Source organism: Vanacampus margaritifer, chromosome 8, assembly GCF_051991255.1.
Source record: "Vanacampus margaritifer isolate UIUO_Vmar chromosome 8, RoL_Vmar_1.0, whole genome shotgun sequence".
Classification (NCBI taxonomy): domain Eukaryota; kingdom Metazoa; phylum Chordata; class Actinopteri; order Syngnathiformes; family Syngnathidae; genus Vanacampus; species Vanacampus margaritifer.
This window is the reverse complement of record NC_135439.1, coordinates 22,915,310-22,934,376: the sequence shown is the minus strand read 5'-3', so window position 1 is coordinate 22,934,376 and position 19,067 is coordinate 22,915,310. Positions and strand designations below refer to the sequence as shown.

Here is a 19,067-nt window from a genome sequence, read left to right as displayed (position 1 = left end):
GCATGCAGCTTCCGCACTGGTTATATCCCTTTGCTTTTGACCATACAATGTATAGCTAATCTCTTCTCTAGGTCAACTATAAGAGTTTTGACTTGATTGGGGAAAACCAACTCGACAGTGCAGATAATTGCACACATTTATTATTGAGATTTTCAGTGCCAAATAATCTGTCTACCCAACATCTCAGTGTGTGCTTTTAGTCGAGTTTCTGGCAGCTCGTGTGGGATCTTAGTTCATTGAGACTGAGAAAGTCTGTCATAATATAATCATCTGTACTGGTTCAGTTTTGGTTATTTAGCTGGATTTTTGTCTGTTGTACTACTATGAATCATATCAGGCTCAGTCTGGCCTTGACCTACATTTTACCCACCTTCTTCACACACTGACACAGACGCACACATTCACACAGACAGAGGATTTTTGATGCGGAGAGAAAGACCCAGTCGAGAGATTAAAGCGTAAACCACTAATCTGACGGTGCATGTATGGTTTTGTGTGCCGACTAAACATGGGCTGGATTTATGTGTATGCAGAATCGGCACAAATGGTTGTTAAAACAATTTCTGTCTTCTCATTCTGCATTGCAAAAGTTTTTTCCCCCCTGACATTTGTTATGCCCTTTCTGTTTAATTTAGAAAAAAAACCTTTTTTTTTCTTTTTGATCATCTTGAACTGCCAAATAACTGATTTTCGACAAGAGGATCTCCCTCATAGCGGCCGTTCTTGTTCATTACAAACTAGGGCTGGGCAACAAATCGAATAAATTCAACACATCTTCATTTTGAAAAATAGAATCGTTGAAAATTTGCTAAATCGTGAAATTTTATTTAGTCTTCTGGAGTATTAAAAGATGTTCTTATGTTCTGTTACATACAAATGTTTTTGTGAGTTGCAATTTTGCACAAGTGGCAGAGAATGCTGGATGGAAGACATGTTTACAATAGCTACCAACTACTTAATTGTGGCATTTAAGCACAAACTATTAATGTTCCAAACTATTAATGTTAAAGTTATGTTAAAACTAATTTAGAATCAGTTTACATTATTGTTCTCTTAACATTTTGCACAAGAATTATTTTTGAATAAATGAAACCTTTAAATAATTGTTTGTTGGGTTCATTAGATTAAAATCGTAATCGTCCTGAATGACTGCAAAGATTTAGATTTTTTTTTTGGGGGGGGGGTGGTGGTCTATATCTATAACGTGTTTCTGTGGTTTTGGTCAGAGCTCTCATGTCCTTTCACACCAAATACATCCAAGCCCAGCAAAATTGTTCAAAATAGCTTACTATGGGCTCAAGTCCAACTCCTGATTGATTAAATGTCCTAAGATTCCTGTCCATACACAATACCCTTATGTTGTTTTGTTTAGGTTTCTCAGGACTACGATTCTTATCAGGAGGAGAACATGATGGAGGTAATGTGGAGAAATGTGTGTGGCACGCCTGGAAGAGGATATATGAGGATAAGAGAATTCAATGAAGTGAGGGCCAGAGGGGATAGAAGTCCATATGAAGATGGAGATGAAAACATTCTGTCTCCTTGCCATGTGTTATTGTAACCACAACAGCTCTATGCCTTGGAGATATTGAACTCTGTGTTCACCAGCCAAATCAGGCATGGACTATCTAAACAAGCGGCTGGGAAAAGAAAAAATGTTTTGCAAACTGTTAAAATTTATGTGAAATATGATTAATTTTGACACCTACACACACACATGAACAAACACGGATACACTTACATGAATATCTTTCACATCTTGTTGTACACTGTGGATCTGTTTGAGGTGAAGAATTCCACATTGAGGTGTGTCTGCAACACATTCCCTCTGCATTCCTGTTTAGGGCTGACTTAGGGTCAGCGGTCATATTAACAAAGCCGACATAGGAGTGTTACCAAAGTGTCCTACACCTTGCACGTGCTTGCAGCAAGGAGACTGTGCACTGTTTAGACCCATGTCTAATTGCCAATGCAACTAGTTTTGTCTATCATTATATGTCAAATAGAGCGTTTAATCAGCATTTCAATACTGTACATCACAACGTGCTGAAACAGAAGTGTGTGTTTCAGGGAATGAAGGCATGAGGAATTTATGTGATATAGTGCCCACAGTCGGACTATGGTCTTTTTAGGTGGCAGCTGTCACTTGTCACATGCACACAAATAAGAAGCAATTGTCCACACACATTTAGCTACTTCAGCCACTGTGCTTCACTCCTTCCCTAGAAAGGGTCAGTAGGATAAAGTAGGACAGTTAGGATCCGACATAATTACATAATACACAAGTCAGTGCTGTAAATGAAAGTTTCTGTATCTGGATATACTGTATGTTAGCACAATAATTGCCAATACTTATTTGGCAGGCTTCTCATCTCCTATAAAGCGGCAAAGGAAATGTTACATGATCCCACAAAAATGCATTACTGCCTGTTTTATACCTCCACCGAACTCAGCGAGCTGGATCACTAGAATACAACACATGGACAGTTGGTTTTGCCACCCGAGATATTTACCTCATGTTTTGGATGTACCCATAGATGCCAAGTATTGACTTAAAGTTTTTTTTCCTCTCTTATGGATTTAAGTTTTTAAGATGCACAGATTTTTTGTTTTATAATCTAAAACTACAAAGATGTATTGTTTCACAAAATTAATACCGGTGATATAACTTCATTTTATTTACACTTGTATGGCCCCTTAAATGTTAAAATGTTATAAAACATTGCCATTTCTTTCTAAATGCATTACACGTTTGAAGATAACTGCTGAAAATATATAAGGAATGAGAACTGTTTAGTGCTCAACTCAATTGTGAGGATATAGCATTAAACTGTTTCGCACCATTTCAGTTCTCCTGATTTTTTTAATTTTAATTTTAAATTTTTATTTAATATTATATTTAATAAGTCTGCATTTCCTCCCACTATACAAAACATAAACTTGTGAGATAGAATTACTTATTACAGTTAGCTACTGTAGCTAACTACTATGCTTACACAATGAAAATGTATCTTTGCTGAATGCCACAATTTACAGAAAAGTTTGGTATTATTTCAACGCGCAAATGATTATCTTTTTGTTATTCAGGCTAAAATAAAATGTTGGAAGGCAAATCATTGTAGACATATTACTAGCAGTGAATATGTACCGGTAGTCAAAAGTCACTCATATGTGAGCCACTTGCGGAATAACTTGTGCCACTGTCTTTAATAAAGGGTTGTGTTTTTTATTTTGATTAAACAGAGAAGATAATCACAGTCTTCTTTCATGAAGGACTATCATTGAGCAATTACTGTTTATATGCTGAAATCAGAAGATTTTACCAATTTTAAATGAATAAATGGCTCCAAATGATTACACGATTATTAAAATATTTGTCGATTAATTCGATAATCGATTACTTGTAGATTAATCAATTAATTTTGACGGCTCAATTTTTTTGTCATGGCATGGAAATACCTGTCACGACCCGGTCAGATGCTTTCCAGCCACGGGAGACTCTAAACTGATGCAAAATATATTTGTGCGACTCAAACATGCAGATACACTGTAACAATGGCTTGATTTCTTTTCTTTCTTCATATTTTGAATATGTTGTAGGCTATATGTAATTTTTATATTTGTTTGTAATCATTCAAATCTGGCAGTGTTGCTAACAGTCTTGTGTGTTGTCAAATTTACACCACTCATTTTCACTTTACAGTGAATTTAATGTTTTCTAAAGCAGATCAATTTTTCCATAATTTTCTATGCAAATATTTTTGGGGGGGGAATACAGATTGTGCTCAACCTTTTGCTGTTCCACTGTACAGTATTTTAAAGAGTCTTAAGAAACACTATCCTTTTGCAGTTATTGATACACATGATGCAGTTGTTCATCTTGGATCATCAAAGTGGAAAAATTGCACAATGACAGATGGGCTTGGATGATTTTTGATAGTATTCCAGTGATCCTTTGCAATTATGTTGACATTCTCTGATAATCCCATGCAGTCAGAGTAATGGCTTTGTCGCTGTTTTTAGATATTAGTTCATTGCGTGCAAACTGTTTTAGAATCCCAGCCTGCTCCGAGGACTCTTTCTTTGAAACTGACTTCTTTATAGGCCATATGTTGCACTGATCCAAACTGCACAACTGTGAATTTGTCAATGGTAGGGTTTGAGTGAGACCTGTTAAAAAGGAAGAACAAAAAAAAAAAAAACTTCAACAGCAACTCATGTTATTTTTTTTTTTTTATGCGATTGTTTGTCTGTCGAGGGATTGCTCTCGCTCTGACGTCCACCCATCAGTGTCTTGGGGGATGGTAATCCATTCTTTCCATATGCAGATAGTGACTGCTAGATTAGGCAGACCCTGGGAGAGGATTATGGCTTCAGGACTTGGCCCCCCTACTATTTTACCTCCTCTTTAACCATGCAACCCTATCACCACACCTTCATCCCTGCTTCCTGCAGTCTTCTCTTGCCGTTCTATCCTCTACCATTCTCCGTCTCCTCTCCTGGGTAAATCTCCAGTCTCTTGAGTGTGTCGGTTGCTAAATGAAGAGGTGGGGAGCAGATTAATATAGAGAACCGTATAGTTTTTTGTGCTTTAGATCCAATTGTGCATTTAACTTACTTGTTCATGAATGGTATCTATGCAGACACATGCAGACACACATATATGCACACACACGAACAACGCGATGTTGTGCATGGGTTGGAGTGTGTCCAATGGCGAATACATGTCTTTTAAGACATATTTCTTGCAGTTGCCTCTCCAAATATGCTATGGTAGGGATGCATAATTGACACGTGTGTGTGTTTACAATTTGCATTCACTTTAAGAGACTTTTTTTTAATAGATTGCTGTAATCTCTTTTTGTGTATTCAGGCACATCTATGAGGGCTTTTTGTTTAATGTTTGTTTTGTTATAATACATTGTCATTTATTCAGTGTATGTATAGTGTAGTCGATTTTATGCCAAGCTTGGGTCCTGGAGAGCAATTAAATTTCGAAACTGATTATATGGACAAGAAAAAGTTTGAGAAACCCCAATCAGACTTCGACCAAATGTGACCGACACCTACAGCCTGTGGTCTCGGCCTGACCGTCGGCATATCATGCAGGAAAAATTACAGAAATACACACCGCAACAAATGTACACCACCACGACTATTACTCGAAATACCTTGTGCGCATGCGTTAGACGCAATACCCCTCCACAACAGTAGTCACTATTCCTCATTGTTAGAAAAAGGTAACCGGAAAGCTCTTTTCGGGGGTGGAATATAAAAACGTAAACGATGCATACTGCTATCTTTTTCACTCAGGCCCAAAGTACTGCCACATAATGCACACCCTCAGGCACTTTACATAGTATTGTGTAATATACAAGAAATGTAAATCCTACCTGATATGTCCAGTTGTGTCTCCATGTCTTGCCATAGTTCAGCTTTCATCACTCGACAGATATACCCCTTAATGGTAATATAATACAATGCCGGTCTCTCTTGAATCATAGTGATGAATTAATCTTCTAGATCTTCTGTCCAGACAGACATGATCATTTTGTCTAAATGTGAAAGGTGATAATCTGCAAACATGAGCAAAATTATTTATCCACATTTGACACTTCCTGTTCTTGCCCCATGCGCTGATTCGCTAGCTAACAGCCGATTCAACATGTTAAATCTGCGGAAATCGCCCCCCACCTCAACCTTCCCCTCCCGATGCTTCTCGACTGCTACGACATTACGACGCTGATTTTATAAATTAATCGGACGGCACTTACTGACACCCGGACACTTCCCGCCTTCCGACGTCGAATTGGTGTATTGAGGTCTTTACTAAGACAAATACTGTATGTACTGTATTTCTGGGCCATACTGTTTCCATTGTAGTCGCCAAGTTTACTTACTTCATGTTTGGCAGTTAATGTTCTGCTATACTGATCCACATGCTCTGATGCAGTGTAGAGGGCAGAGAATTTGTCTGGGCGCCCTTTCACTTCCTTCTTCCTCCTTCTCATCATCCCTCCAGCGCAACCTTCTCCTCCTCTTTCTCCCCTCCAGTTGTGAATGCTGTAATTGATATGCCACTGGCAATAAATCAGAACTGCACCAGGGTGAGCAACGACCATTATCTGAGCGGTCAGGTTTGAGGAAACAGGAAAGAGGGAGCGATGACCCCTGCTCTACTCACAAGAGGCACTGGAGCCTCATCAACTTGACCTAAAACACCTCCATCGCCTCCTTGCGGGCTTCCCACTACTGTCAAGCCAAACAAAATTATCTAAGGTCAAGGCAACGACCCTTAAAGCTTTTCCTCACCTCACTTTGCATCCCTCATTACTATTCCTAGTCTGTAGTGACGTACTGAGGTTCTCTGTCAATGTAAAGGACATCCTGATCTCAAATTCAATCAACTTGACCCTTTAGTGCCAGTTCACTCTAATGTTTTTCCCTGATGTGATAACATCCTCAGTTCCTTTGACACTGTGGCTGCACATTCCTAAGTTGCGTTCCTGCTTTGAAATGATTGACATGTTGTTCCCTAGATGGTGCCAGATGTGGCTCGCAGTCTGCCCTAGTGCTCTTCTTCCGCACCGTACTGAGGCCTGATTGCAAACCCCCCCCAACACACACACACATTACTGTAACAAAACTGTGCCCGGGCCCAGTTGCCTCCAAAATCGACGTCATCACGTTGATTCACGCAAGAAGATGACGTCAGCATGAGGCACTGCACTTCATCATTAGACTAACGAGAGCCCTTTGCTTCTGCCATCTCTTTGCTAAGGACGCTCTGGTTGTTGTATGGTCTGTATGTGCTGCCAACCATACCGTTCTCTGGCAAACCTCTCCCAATCGTGCTAAACTGGGGATCCGAACCGTACTCAGGCGCGGATCGATAGAGCTCACACTACAGGACTTAAGCAGCAAGCAGGCTTGGGCACGGTACAATGGCCCTAGTGTGGGTGTGCCCTGAAACTGAGACAAAGCCAAGAAGCTAGTCATCACAAAAATGTTATATTTATTTGAATTTGGTCTCCTTGTACACAAATTTTTCGTTAAGCTTCTAGCCTTAACTTTGAAATAATGTGGTAGCTGTCCTTCGCACACCACTACATTACCAATTACCATCTGCAGTAATTTGAAAGTCCTTTGTTGTAGCTTGTTCATTTTAGTAATGCGGTGGTTTATGTCCAAGTGGAGACAGTGTGCGCCAGGTTGTTGAATATTTGGTAACTTCATTCAGAACCTTGCATTCAAGTGCCTCATCCTTGGTCTCTTGCTCAAGTGCATGTGGAGCGCTAATTAAAATGCAGGACTTGCCTTTTGTTTGGCTCCTGCTGGCCCTCACTAATAAAACACCCACTCTTTTTTCCTCAAGTCTTTTTGTGTATCACCTGCCCCCATTTTAGCACCTTAATTTTTTTTTTTTATAGTGCCATTTTGAGATGTACTGATTTTATTTTGCTTGATCATGTTGTTTTCTTCTTCTTCTTCTTCCAGTTCCAGTATGTTTTTAATGCTCTATTATACATTTGTTTCTCCCTCCTGTATAAACATTTGGTGACAGCGTAGCTGCTTGAACCTGACTGTCTCAGCTGAGCACTGTTTTGCTATTCTATGAACAAGACCAATAATTTTCCCCACGCCATGTTCATTGTTTTAATGCATTGCTTGCAGGAAATGCTAACTAAATTGATGTGTAACCCAGTGAATTATGCTAGAAGTTTATTATTTTAAATACCAAATTTATAATATGTATTCATATGCATCATTACCTTATGCTTAGGAGGACATCCATATTAGGGGCCTATCCATCCATTTCAATGCTGTACGAGCTATGAGAAAATTCAACTAAGTGGACCGCACAGAAATGATTAGCCATTTAGTGTGGCATCACATCATTTCAGACAAGTGAAGACAAATGGTCAAAGTGAAATTCTCTTTAGCATCTTTTTTTATCTTCATTATACAGGTACATGCGTATTTCAGCGCTCTACAGTCATCAAACCTGCTAGGATTCACTAGATAGATAAATGGCATTCCTCATTTTAAATGGACGACTCACTGTTGTTTTGGTAATAGTATGAGTAAATTATCTGAAGCTTGTAAAGTCCAGGTGGTATGCTATTACCACTCGGTCTTGATCCACGTATGCTAAGAATTGTAGAATTGAAAACCAGAGCTGGGCACTTCCGTTAACCATCAATTTCCTTCAATGACGATGCCCACCTTTCGTCGGATGCAAAATACTCGGAATGAGAGGGACTGTCTGTACTCACCCAGACCAACGTAAACGTGCTTCATTTGGTGCTCAGTCCGTGTATTTTTGTTTGGCATCATTGGGCACTCGGTGGCCTTTGTCATCCAAGAAAAGTGAAGATTAACGGAAGTGCTAGCTCTATTGAAAACGCACATTCATTCATTTACGGAGCTTGGTTAGCTGACAACCTGACAATCTTCTTGATTGATTGATAGATGGATGGATAGCCTTGCTCCTAAATGTCCCACCACACTTGGAGCAGGAGGCAGAAAGCTGGGATTCCATTTGATTATTCCCTGTCATGGCTTTTCCCTTCCCTATCATATTACTTTCCTGGGGTCCATAATGATTCTCATCTTTTCTGATTTGAAGTGGTCATAAAACACTGTTTGTGTAGACACTTTGATTGTCAAGGTGAAATTGAAGCATGGCTTCCCTAGGACTGTGGCGTTCAGTTTAGCATAATCAGCATTTACAGCAGATTTCTGCTCAGTGCGTCCAGAATTGGTCTGTCAAAGTAGCAGCATAGACACGCCTCCAACTCTAAATATCATAGTTAGGTGTCAATTGTTGTTTGTGATGCTGCACCAGTTCAGGGACCTCAGAATGACCTCTTTAGTATATCATGTTCTGTATGGATAAACGTGTATGAAATAGGAACACCTCCTGTTTAGTGTCAGCACCAATCTACAGTATATAGTGATGTAGCTATTAATAATTGGGCTATACATATGGAAAGTTTGGAAGTTGATATATTGCTTGTTGTGTTGCAAATAATCCAGAAGGCTCAATCTCAATGCTAACATTTTGATAATTACAATATGGGTTACTGGGTAGTGTGTTGACCCATTCATACTGTGACAGGAGACCTGGCTGCAAATTGTTTTCCGATGTAACAATGACCACTGGCACGTGATCAAACATTTGCCTCCTCTGATTGAAGTTATAAAATATTACTGATTTTAATGTTGTGTCCATTACTCATTCCAGCAAGTCTTATATTATATGTACAGAGCCTTCAATAATTGGCTCATGCCTCCCCTGCTATCTTCCCTCATAATTAAATGCCAACACACATTTGCCTTCCAGACTTGATTTGATATCATTAATTCATCACGGTGGCAAATGTCAGCTTTTTTTCCCCTCCTCATTTTGTCTGTTTAATTTGTGAGCCTTTAAGGCCCCTCCATACTTGATGCATAATCAATAGGAAATGTTCCTCAGTCACTAACAGCGTTTTTTTTCTCTGCCTTCTAGGGCTCGCACCACGTTCCTCTGTGGATGACGTTCCTGATGATGGTGTGCGACGTCGTGAACAGGACAGTGGATCAATAGAAGTGTTTGTTTCCCTCTTCATCTTCCACTGTCTTCTTTACATAGTACACATTTGTACCTTGACAGTAGACCACAAAGACTCAAAATCCTGACTTGGAACTCAAGTACCAGAGGTTGCAGTCTTCCTTTCTTTCTCCTTCCCTTCCCCCCCAAGCCTTTCCACGGGACAGACCGAACATGTGCTCAAAAGCTCGATCAACAGTTTCCCCTGTTCTTGGGAACCTGTTTCCTGTGTTTGGGCTTTTACTTATGATGACCTCATCTTTTTGTGGAGGCCAGCTGCCAACTTTCAAACGATTCACACCTGCAGAGTGGGGGCTTACACATTTGGCCATTCACAACAAAACTGGAGAAGTCTATGTGGGAGCTGTCAACTGGATTTTCAAACTGTCTAGCAACCTAACCAAGTTGCGTAGCCACATGACTGGACCGGTGGTGGATAACGAAAAGTGTTACCCTCCACCCAGTGTCCAGTCGTGCCCACATGACCTGGCTCAGACACCCAACGTGAACAAGCTTCTACTCATCGACTATGCCCAGAATCGCCTCATTGCTTGCGGTAGTACTTCGCAGGGAATCTGCCAATTTCTACGTCTGGATGACCTCTTCAAACTGGGGGAGCCTCACCATCGTAAGGAACACTACCTGTCCAGTGTGGCTGAGTCAGGGACCATGTCAGGAGTCATCATGAGCTCCCCTCACAGTCCAACAAGCAAACTCTTTATTGGAACCCCCATTGATGGCAAGTCCGAATACTTCCCAACTCTCTCCAGCCGAAAGTTGATGGAGAACGAAGAAAATGCCGACATGTTCAGCTTTGTGTATCAAGATGAGTTTGTCTCCTCACAGCTCAAGATTCCATCTGATACTTTGTCCAAGTTCCCAGCTTTTGACATATACTATGTTTACAGCTTTAGCAGTGAACAGTTTGTGTATTACCTTACAATGCAGCTGGATACTCAGCTCACGTCTCCTGATGCCAGTGGCGAGCAATTCTTCACTTCCAAAATCGTACGCCTATGCGTTGATGACCCCAAATTTTACTCCTACGTTGAGTTCCCCATTGGCTGTACTAAAGACGGTGTCGAGTACCGCCTGGTTCAGGATGCCTATTTGGCCCGACCAGGCCGCCAACTAGCAAATTCTCTGGGGATCTCTGAGAATGAAGACATCCTCTTCACAGTCTTCTCTCAAGGTCAGAAGAATCGTGCCAAACCACCCAAAGAGTCAGCGTTGTGCCTATTCACCCTGAGGAGAATAAAGGAGAAAATCAAGGAAAGGATTCAGTCTTGTTACAAAGGAGATGGGAAGCTCTCCTTACCATGGCTTCTCAACAAGGAGCTGGCATGCATCAACTCTGTAAGTGATTTCAAATATTCTCTTTGTTTTGCCATTCAGAAAACTTCTTAGAATAGGAAAATGTATGTTTACATGTACATTGTTTCCTTTCACATTCTAATGAAATAAATAACATGTTACATTATTAGTCATTAATATGTTAACATCCAAACGAGTGGACTGACCAATAGTATAGATCAGGGTTAACCAATTCCGGTCCCCGAGGTCTGGAGTCCTGCAGGTTTTAGATGTTTCTGCCCACTAGCACACCTGATTCATCTAAACATATAAGCTCATCAGCATGCCTGATAACGATCCTGATCTATAGTATCGGGTGTGTTGGTAGGCGGAAACATCTAAAACCTGCAGGACTCCAGACCTCGCGGACCGGAATTGGTGAACTCTGGCCTGGACTATAGATATTTGAATAGTAGGCAATTGAGAACAGTTTCTCTTTGCCAACTGCCTGTTTTGGTTGTCAAGCCATTGCACTTTTGACAGCCATTCTATTCACCAACACCAACATGCTCACTTTCACAACATTTTAATTAAAATATCTATTGAAAGCGTTTTCTTTAAATGCAAGTGTCCTTCATTTCTACCAGAAGGCATCTTTGCACACTAAACACACGCGTTGTTGTCTCAGAGAGGTAGATGCTGTGTTGTAACCCTTCTCTTTACAGTCGTTCATTTGCCCGAGTTTAAGTGTTTTTTGTTCGGTAGTGCAAGTGATGTGAAGGACCCTAGCCACGGCCTATTCACCCCCCATTCTCCCTCTTCATCATCAAACACTCTGTAAAGGAACTCTTTCCAGTTCAGTGGTTGTCTCATTCTTTTTGGTGGATTTTTTTTATGGCCTGTCATACAGACAATAGCTCTGATTTAGGAAACAAGATCTCATTTATTTCAGTTTGACCCTTGCTATTTTGCAAAAGAAACATACAGAGTGTGTCCGTGTACAAAAGTGCAAACGGCTAAAATGTGACATTCAGTTGTTTAGTGTGAGGTCTATTTTTAAAGTTGAATATAAGCACATGTGATTCAGATGCTCAAGTCTTGCGCCTATTGCTCTCATTAAAGATAAAAAAATTGTGTCGTTGTACTGAAGGCTTGGCTGTCTTTTTCCATGGGGCTGATTACTTTGACCTTGTATTTTATTCATGTGGGTCCATGAGTTTTGCTCGTACAAAACATCAAAATCAGGTAATTAAAAAAAAAAAAGAGACCCTCGTCTTAGTGCTGAAGCTTTCATGTTAAATGACAAGCACATTAAATTATTTTCTGTTTTAATCTATCTAATCTCCTTTTAATCAAGGTATTTTACATTCTTGTGAGCTGGAAATGCTTTATTATATCTTAACTTCTGCTCCCCATCCACCCTGCATCTCAAAAGGATTTTGGTCACCGCTTGTTCTCATGAGTTATCATAACCCTACGGCTAATTAATATTCTACTGTATTTAAGATGGCTGCAATGATGATGTAAAATGAGCACAATGGCTAAGCCGGATGACAGCAGCGAGGCCTGAGGGTCAGCCTCAGGTTATTGATGCCTGCTTCATTGCCCTCAAGCAGTGACCTCATGTCAGCTACTCACACTGACTGGTGACCATAACCACAGTCAGCGGACCGAAGGACCTTAAATCTGACCTCACATGAATGGCAGATCTATTTTTTCTGTGTGATCGAGAGCTGGTGTTATTAAAAATTGACTTGTTAAAAAACACTAATTTTGCAGCCATTTCTGGAATCTGCATCTTGAACCGTTAAGTCGTGAGAGGCTTTTGTTCGAGGTGTGCGTCTCTCATACAATATCAATGGAATGTGTGTGCGTGATGTCTCCAGTATGTTAAAGTTCCAATGTGTGTGCGAGAATGTGCATGTTTCTTAAAGGGACAGTAAGATACTTTTAGTTTATGTTGATTATGGTTAACTTCCACATTTCTTGACCGATTCCAGTCGTTTAAATTTTAAACTGTTCAACTCATTTACATTTTTTAAATACATTTTCAAAAAAACACATTATTATTATTAATATTTTTAATTTTTATTTTTTTTATTAAATGGAATGGACTGCTATTTAAATACTGCTTTTTTAGCTATTACAAGGGCTACTACTAAAAGTCCTACTACTATACTACTACCACTATTGCTACAAGTACTACATGCGTCTTTCCACCTTGCAAGAGTCAGCAGTCCCATTCAAAATTTCCGTGGGAATTTTTCTAGTTTTGCTTCCTGCTGCTAAGCTTTAATAACCTGAAGTCAGTTGCGTCTTCATACCTTAAATCGATTAATTGATAAATCATATTGATTGTTTGGAATTGTTGATTAATCACATTTTGAAGCATTTGAAGCAAAATGGAGTGTACTTCTTGAATCACCACTGAGTCATGCATCAAATTTGGATCCAGACTAAATGAACCAGTCTCTAGCAGTTCCCAGGTTAATAGCAAAAGACAAGGTGCGAAACATTTTTTCCACCCCTGTACCTTCACCTAATCTGACTCTATGGTCTACTGGCAATTTCCTTCCTTCCTTCCTTCTTTCCAGCCCTTGAACTCTTAAGCTAGTGGTGTTTAAGTCTCACCCATTTCCAAACTTCCCCACAACTTCAAATGTGCTTTCTAACTCCTAAACCCCGAATACAACTGCATTTGACTGAGCAGTGTGAGCAAGCTGTTTAGCTTGACCCTGCGTTACAGCGGTGCAGAGGGTAGGCCAGGGAGGAGAGCGGGAGGCCTGCACAGCTGTTAGACGCACAGTCATGATTGATGACCCTTGAGCCCCACTAGTCCCAGGGTGGACTTCCTATTTGTGCCGCATCATAATTTCTGTCCTCTGGCAATCATTAGCGTGATATGTTTATGGGCACTGTGTGATGGTGGCTGGTTCTTGTTACCTGAGATATTTGGTCATTACATAGATACACGCACACCACCTACCTTCATTCACATTCCAAAATTTTTATGTTGTCCCTGTCATGTGTGTGAGTATAGTTGTGTGTTTGTGTGACTGTTTTTGTCCCAAGCTTTATTAGTGAACCCCTGACCCTTTCTTTGGCTCGAAGGTGGATCAATACAAACCAGTTCCACCAAGAGAGCACACGTGAAAGCAAGATTGTAGTATGGGACGAGTAAGCTACCACAAAACCCCCCAAAACAAAGCAACTCTTGAGTTTAGTGAAGAAAAGAATCTATGCTGTGGGTAGCAAAGTAGAGCGGAGTGCTCAATGTGGGCGTCCATACAGAGAGAAACCTTTAAATAGTCAGAGATCAGAGAAAAGCTACAATCTCACAGCAGAGACAAATTATATTTATAATATGGCTAGGTGGAGAGTGTAATAAAATTTAGAGACAAAACTGAATGAAAAAGCTCCATTTAAACATCTCACTTAAAATAAACAGGCCAAATCTGAACGGAATTTCATTCAGATTTACGGGGGTGGTATCCTCTCCGATCAGAAGCCATGTATGTTTCAATCCCATGCTCTGTCTTGAAACAAATGCATAGTGAGTTTACGCATGAAAATGCTGGTCTGTGATGGGATCACTTTGTTTTTTATTTGTGTGTATCAAGGTTGCTTGCTTTAATCAAGGTGTAAAAAGCAATCACAACTGCAGTGCTAAATAGACGACACCCATCTTGATAAATCACGTGATGTTACATTGATCTGTGCACGTCACATGGGGGTAAAACAACTGCTCTGATTAATGTCATGGTGCATGCAAGATCAGGTCACACAGGACCAGAGATCCTCAATCGGAATGATTTCACTCGGAATTCCAAAAAACGTCTTCAACCCAACTCTTAAACCTGGCTATAAGTATGGAGGACTTTGGTTCATGTGTTCCTTTTTAATGAGTGGCGGCCAGCTGTTCATTGGCAGTGTCAAAGGTGGCAGCTGATGCCCAAACATCTATTCAAATGATCATTTACCTTTATGTAAGTGGAACCTTGTTCTTACTATGATTAAATATCTTGAGCCCAGCTTGTGTCAGCAAGTAAGATTTTGCTAATGTTGTTCCAAACAAAGCAAAGGACAATTGACTCTGTGAGACCCGCTCTTAACCTTATTAAATCCATCACGATGAATATCATTTAATGGGTGTAACTCACTTGTGGACCATGTAATACACAACCCTATTCTAGTGGAATACCCAGAATGGATCTGTGTGGGCAAAAGTGTTTAAGTAATTTGCTTTGATTAATTGAGCCCGAGTTGATGAGCAGCGTTAATTGGTAGTCTAAATGAGGTGAGCTAGGAGAACACTGATTGCGCAGGTGGCCGTTTGGCCGTTTATGTTACTGCTGCTATTAGGTCACCTTTCAGATGAATATTTGCTGAATGTGGAATTATTTTCCCCCCACACACATCTTTATGCATGAAAGAACATGTGAATGAGTGAGAAAGAGCCAACAATGTCAAAGCCGCTCTGCACTCAAAAGCCTTGTTCTCATCTCGTTATTAGGGGACATTAGAAAAGCTTTTGGAAAAAACATCATGCAGTTAGTGTGTGCGAGCAGCTCAGTTCTTCATGTTGTTTGACCTTTCTGTCTGTCTCTCTGAGGAGAATTTAGCTCAACAAAATCCCCTTCCCTCGCTACACACTAATGATACTAATTGCCAATGTAATTGTGTATTGATCTGCGGTGTGTGTGGGTGGTGTGTTGCTTACATCATTATCAGGAGTAATTAGAAAATGTGGGCCAGACAATGCGCCTGCAGTGCTGACATATTCAACTATTTTCAAACTACTTACATTAGTCAGGTTTCCATCCAAATTTAAAAAAAATTTTTTAAGCTAATTTACTGAAAATGCGCAAAACAGACATGCTACTTGTTCTTCTTTTGCAAATATTGAGAGGGGACTGCGCCGCTGTAGGTGGTGGTATACACAATAGAGATGTGATCCACCAGAAATTTAAAAGAAGAAGAAGAAGACCAGGAAGCGACTTTGTAATTCTTGATCAAACGTAGCGTTTCTTTGCTGTTTTCCATCTAAAATTTTTGTTTCTTCGTCCCCCCCAAACATACCTTATTTGATTGCCCGACATTGCTTTGTGACTATAAATGTACGTGTGATGTAATATCCGGTTAAAACGTTTTTTTTTTTAAATTTCTGGCATTTCCATTCAGTTTTATTTTTGCATTTCTTGAAAATTCGAATAAAAACGGATGGATGGAAACCCAACTAGTGTTCGTAGGGGTGCACGATAACTGTTTTTTCCTGCTCCTCCACACCAATACGATACCAATGTCAATAACCAACAACTTTTTTTGTATACAACAAATACATGTGTTGTTGCAGCTTAAAAGAATAAAGCAAAGACAATGTACAGTCGTATGTTATGCTATTTTCTGAACTCTTGTCACTTCAGATGGTGAGGCGATGAGCAATCTCAAAAGCTCTGATGCGTATCAGTCACTATCAATAAAGTTGGTCCTGTTTTATTGTCACCCACACTAGTATTTACTAATGCTTCAATGAATAAATCAGTTACAATTTTTTGGACAGCAGTGACTTTACAACAATGCACATTGCATACACACATTTTAAAATAAATGCAGGATCCCAAACATTTTACTGCTTCTGGCCATTGTCATGTGAAGACAAGCGGTTCAGGTAATAGACAGATGGGACCAAAAATAAAAACGAAAGATTAAATTTATCACTCACCAGAGCTGTACTTCAATGAGCCGTGGCCGTTTGTATACAGTTGTGTCATAGTGTTTCCATCCTCCATCCAATATTGGTCCAATAATTATTATTATAACTGTTAGATAATTTGTTAGCTTCTACACACATGAAGGATTATTTTTGTTAAATACGGTGGTGCCTTGAAATAAAAGTTGTTTTTTTTTATTCTATGACCAAAAGACTTCTAAATCTTCATATAAATTAATGGAAAATCCATTCTGCCCCCCTCCCCCCAAAAACCCAACAACAACAAAAATATAATGCATTTTTCCCAAAAGGAAAATGACACTCTAATATTATTGTTCTGTATAAGAATATTAACCTGATTAAATAGAATGTAAATAATTAGTTTTCATCATGATTTATGCTTCAATTTATTGTGCTGCTCCTTAGGGTGTTTCTGCCTTGGCCACTGAGGGTGTCACAGTGACAATACAGTGACAACAGACATGCAAGTTAAAGAACAAAAATATACAGGGCTTTATTGCATCAAATGTGAATCAGTTTCCTTTACCAAGAAATGTGTACCTGCTTGTCACTCAATTAAATGGCCTTCAGCGTTTTACTCTGTCAATCATAACCATATTGTGTCCCGGCCCAAACTTTGGAGTAAAAAAGGAATTGATGTAAGTGGACAAACATATTGGCAATCTTGGCGATGCAACAAAAGCAGCCTCTATTGGGAGCTTAGAATACAGTTTATTGACAGATGAGTGAAATGGGACATATCAATGGGTGTCACCTTGGTAACGAGAACTGAGAATGTCTGAGCAACCGTTGACGGCCAAGCAATCGTTACCTGATTTCCTTTTCACATGGAGAGTTTTCAACTTCTTCATTGTCACACTTGCTAGCCTATAACATTCATACTGTATATTAAGTATGCAATAAAGTTTATTTTAAACACATTGAACACCAATGTTAGTCGGCTAAACTGATTTTGATGTAACATTATTAATATGTAGCTCCAGAGGCCCTACCATCAGATGCCGGGTTGTTCCTCTGCAATAAATCACCAGGACTGCTTTTTGTTCGCTGCGCACACGCGCACACACACGCCCACACGGACGCACACACTGCAGCACCTCTTGCAAAAACTATTGCAATTTCTCTACAAGTTCAAGGCCCCCGCTGAGACTTCTGGGTAATTTATGAGGTGGCCTCACCCACAATTCTTCACTCCGCTATGCACACTCAGGTGAAAGCACCTGCGTCTCCCAACTGAGACTAGTGCTCGGTGTGTGTGTATGTATGTGTGTTCTACTGTGAAAACTTTTATCATGTGATAGGAAAACAACATGAGAGGCTGCAGAAGAATTGCCCCTGCGTTTGTCGCCAGATAATTCATTTGTTTTCAAAGCTCTGGCTCGCACAGATGCACGCACACCCTCACAGAAGCCGTAGCTTTCTTATCTACAGTTATCATGTTACATGGATACCTGTTATGATGGTCATGAGTCAGTGGCCAAATTAGATGTGACGTTTTTGTGTTTTCTTTTTAATCAATTGTTTTGCTGTCTCACTCGTGGAGGTGCTAATGTTTGCACACTAGTGCAAGTCCTTTCTATTTTCTTGATTCAAGCAAATGTTTTTCCTGCAATTTTAGCTGTTTTAGGTAGGAGTCTTTGAATACACTGCACAACACATTTTTGAGCAAGAAGGAATGTTTTTCTTCACACACCAGCATAGGTCACCAACATCACATACTGCTGTTTCTTTTAAAGGAGCTGACTATTGATAAATTCTACTTGAGACAGGCGCAATTTGCTCACACATATTTTACTAACATGAAATGGTAAAGAAATAGCAGTTTTGCGTGCGACGTTAATCAGACAGTGTAATTGCGGGGTGATGTACACGCGTGTTTGGTGCCTTGTGAATGACTACATTTCAAGAAGTGAGTTTAAACAGCTCCTTATTAGAAAGACCACAGTAGTGACCATTTGCAACAAACATATATGACTAAAGATCACACATCATCAGTCAAATCTAAACTCGAGCGTGTGTGATTAAATTCAAAATGATTCATAATTTCTTTACTTGTGATTTAGAGCAGCTCCTCAAATACTGGTAGGTACTGTGCAACTTCACAAAAGCTAGTGTCACTAGCTGTAATTAACTTTACGACGACGTCTTTCTCTGGGGCTTTGAGTAATACAGGGTAAGCCCCAAAGAAAACAAGCTGCATATTAGTTAAAATAGTAAAGATAGAAAATGAAATTAAATATGAAAAAAAAGTTTAAATAATGAAAACTCCAAACTGTACATGGTTGTGATTGTGAATGTGTGTGAATGCTGGTTTGCCTATATTAAAGTGGTCACTATCGACTATTTTTAGAATAAAGAATTCTATCGATTATTCAATCGATTAATAGAATAATTGGATACCATTTTATTTTGTATTAGTGTATTGTAAAACCATTTTCTCCCTGATTG

At 39.7% G+C, this 19,067-nt stretch overlaps 1 protein-coding gene across 2 annotated transcripts in view; it reads left to right on the top strand.

Annotated features, from left to right (window-relative positions):
* Window positions 1-19,067, top strand: part of plxna1b (plexin A1b) — a 225,658-nt gene that overhangs the window by 26,505 nt on the left and 180,086 nt on the right. For both annotated transcript variants that reach the window (XM_077572438.1, XM_077572437.1), the window contains exon 2: window positions 9,515-10,951. In XM_077572438.1, coding sequence (XP_077428564.1) covers window positions 9,770-10,951 — 1,182 coding nt within the window. In that variant the 5' untranslated portion in view covers window positions 9,515-9,769. The remainder of the gene's footprint in view (window positions 1-9,514; window positions 10,952-19,067) is intronic.